The sequence below is a fragment of the Macrosteles quadrilineatus genome, unplaced genomic scaffold (genome assembly GCF_028750875.1).
Source record: "Macrosteles quadrilineatus isolate MER2022 unplaced genomic scaffold, UCM_ALF_1.0 Scaffold_7__1_contigs__length_78375512, whole genome shotgun sequence".
Classification (NCBI taxonomy): Eukaryota; Metazoa; Arthropoda; class Insecta; order Hemiptera; family Cicadellidae; genus Macrosteles; species Macrosteles quadrilineatus.
In genome coordinates this window covers 24,651,696-24,654,117 of record NW_026542600.1, presented here as the reverse complement: position 1 = coordinate 24,654,117, position 2,422 = coordinate 24,651,696, and the positions used below count along the sequence as shown (strand labels likewise).

The following is a 2,422-nucleotide window of genomic DNA, read 5'->3' as shown; positions in this document are numbered from 1 at the left end:
AGACAAAAGACAATCTGCAAGCTGTGAACTTTTTGACATCTGCACATCAAGTCCACGTGGACTGTCTTAACCAATCAGAGAAGATTAACCAACGATCACACCCTCTGATTGTGTTATGAAAAGAAATGTTTAGAAACCAAATTTATATGGTTTTATTCAACTTAATAGTCAGCTACATTTTACATGAGATAATTGCACAAAACTGTAAACATTACATACATAAACAAAACAGTCTTAAATAAACCAGCTGAATAAATATTTGACAGTACAATAGGAATCATATTACATAACATTCACCCCATATTTTTTTAAAATGTAATCCCTTAGATAGGTGGGAGGTCTTCGGACTCTAGTGGAACGACGCAGGTTTGTTTCTTCGTTATCCCTTACAGAAGTAGGGGTCACGGTCTCATGCAGAGGGGATGTTTCGATTTCAGGTTGAAGCAGGTTTGATTTACGTCTCAGGTCTTGAAGAGCAGGATCTAGTTCTTGACTGGGATTTTCCGAAGTCACTGGCTCATCCTCTTGTTGGATAGCTTCAGGAGGAACAGCGAGATGTCGCACTGATACCAGAGCCTCTCTACCATCTCTATACTTGATGCGAGCATAGTCTGGATTAGCCTCTATCAGCTGAGCTTGTTCCACTAATGGTTCATATTTGTTATTTCTTACATGCCTTCTCACTAATACTGGTCCTGGATTCATGAGCCATTGAGGTTGAGAGGTGCCATAAAATGATCGTCTCTGGTGTTTGAAAAGACGTTCATGTGGGGTCTCATTCGTAGCTGTACATAGTAACGAGCGTATACAATGAAAAGCTTCTGGCAAAACATACTCCCACTGTTCTGTCTTCAGTCCCTTGTTTCTCAGAACAAGAGATACAGTCTTCCAAATCGTTCCATTATATCGCTCAGCTTGAGAATTACCTCGAGGGTTATAAGGTGAAGATCGGCTAGTGGCGATTCCTTTAGAGTGTAAGAAATCACTCAGTTCTTTTGACATGAAAGCAGAACCTTGGTCGGAGTGGACAAAAGCAGGCATACCAAAGATGGTGAAGATTGATGTAAGTGCTTTGATGACAGAAGATGCTGATGTGTCCGAGCAAGGAATAGCAAACGGATATCTTGAAAATTCATCAACAACCGTCAGTATGTATTTATTCCTTGTCACAGATGGTATTGACCCCTTAAAATCAATGTTAAGTCTCTCAAAAGGAGCCATTGCATGGATGAGTGTTGATGGGGTTTTTTGGTAGACCCGAGGTTTCACTTCCGCACAAACAGAGCATGAAGCGGTCATTCGCCTGATGTCTTCGATAGAGTAAGGGAGATTTTTACTTTTTAAGAAATGAACCATCCGTACTATTCCAGGATGTCCAATGTCACAATGAATTCTACGGAGTTTTTCGAAATCTCTACAAGATATGGAAGATGAAACTCGTGAAAATGCATCTGCTACTACGTTTTCCTTGCCAGAACGGTACACTATGTCATAAGAGAAAGGTGCTAGTTCCAATCGCCACTTTAAAATCTTGTTGTTCTTAACCTTTCCCGCGTGTTTCTGATTGAATATATATGACACAGATTTCTGGTCTGTAATTAATTTAAACCGTCTTCCAATCAGGAAATGCCTCCATTTCTGTATTGAATCAAATATTGTGAGGGCCTCTTTTTCCACAGCAGGTATATGTTGTTCACTCTTAGTTAGGGTTCTTGAAAAGAAACATATTGGCCTTCCAGCTTGTGAAAGGGTAGCAGCTATAGCTGATTCAGATGCATCTGCTTCTACAGTAAATGGAATATTCTCTTCAACTGCAGACATACTGGAGTTCGCTATTTCTTCTTTTAATGTCTGAAAAGCCAATATTTCTTTGCTGCCTACTGGGAATGATTTGACTGTAGTAAGGCAATGAACCTTCTCAGAGAATTGAGCCGTGACTATTTCCACCGGGCGAATGTCACGACTCATGATCAATGGTTCAAGTGTTTTTTTATAGTAGGCTAGTTCAGTGTTTCGTTGTCACTCCACGGCCCCCCCGAACAAGGCTGTGGGTTTTGTTCTTTTTACTCTTTTTCCGCCAGCAACTCATAGGTTGTGTGGCGTTGCTCGACTCCGGGTCGGCTCATTTTGGTTATCCGATTTCATCTTAAAGTTTGTGGCATGGTTTTAATGTTAATTGCCCCTATTTGGTTCAAGAGGAGACAAACGTCGACCATGGATTAAATTTATCGCGCCACGCGCGCCTTTTGGGGCCCGTGAGGAGGACTAAGATGGACATGTTCTACCACAGCAGAGGGGAAGTTCGCAACACCCTGGCTGCTTCTTGAATTATGGCTCCCTCTCCGCCCTGCTGCATCTCCCCTCCGGTGCTGTCCGCCCGAAAGTAGTGACATTCTACACCGTCCTACCGCAAGTTACCATT

At 42.0% G+C, this 2,422-nt stretch overlaps 1 protein-coding gene across 1 annotated transcript; it reads right to left on the bottom strand.

The window, feature by feature from the left end:
• Nucleotides 1–282: 282 nt before the first annotated feature.
• LOC128998873 (uncharacterized) lies at nt 283–1,821 on the bottom strand. The gene has a single exon (XM_054425229.1). The coding sequence runs from the start codon at nt 1,819–1,821 to the stop codon at nt 283–285; it is 1,539 nt and encodes a 512-aa protein (XP_054281204.1).
• Between the last annotated feature and the right edge of the window lie 601 nt (nt 1,822–2,422).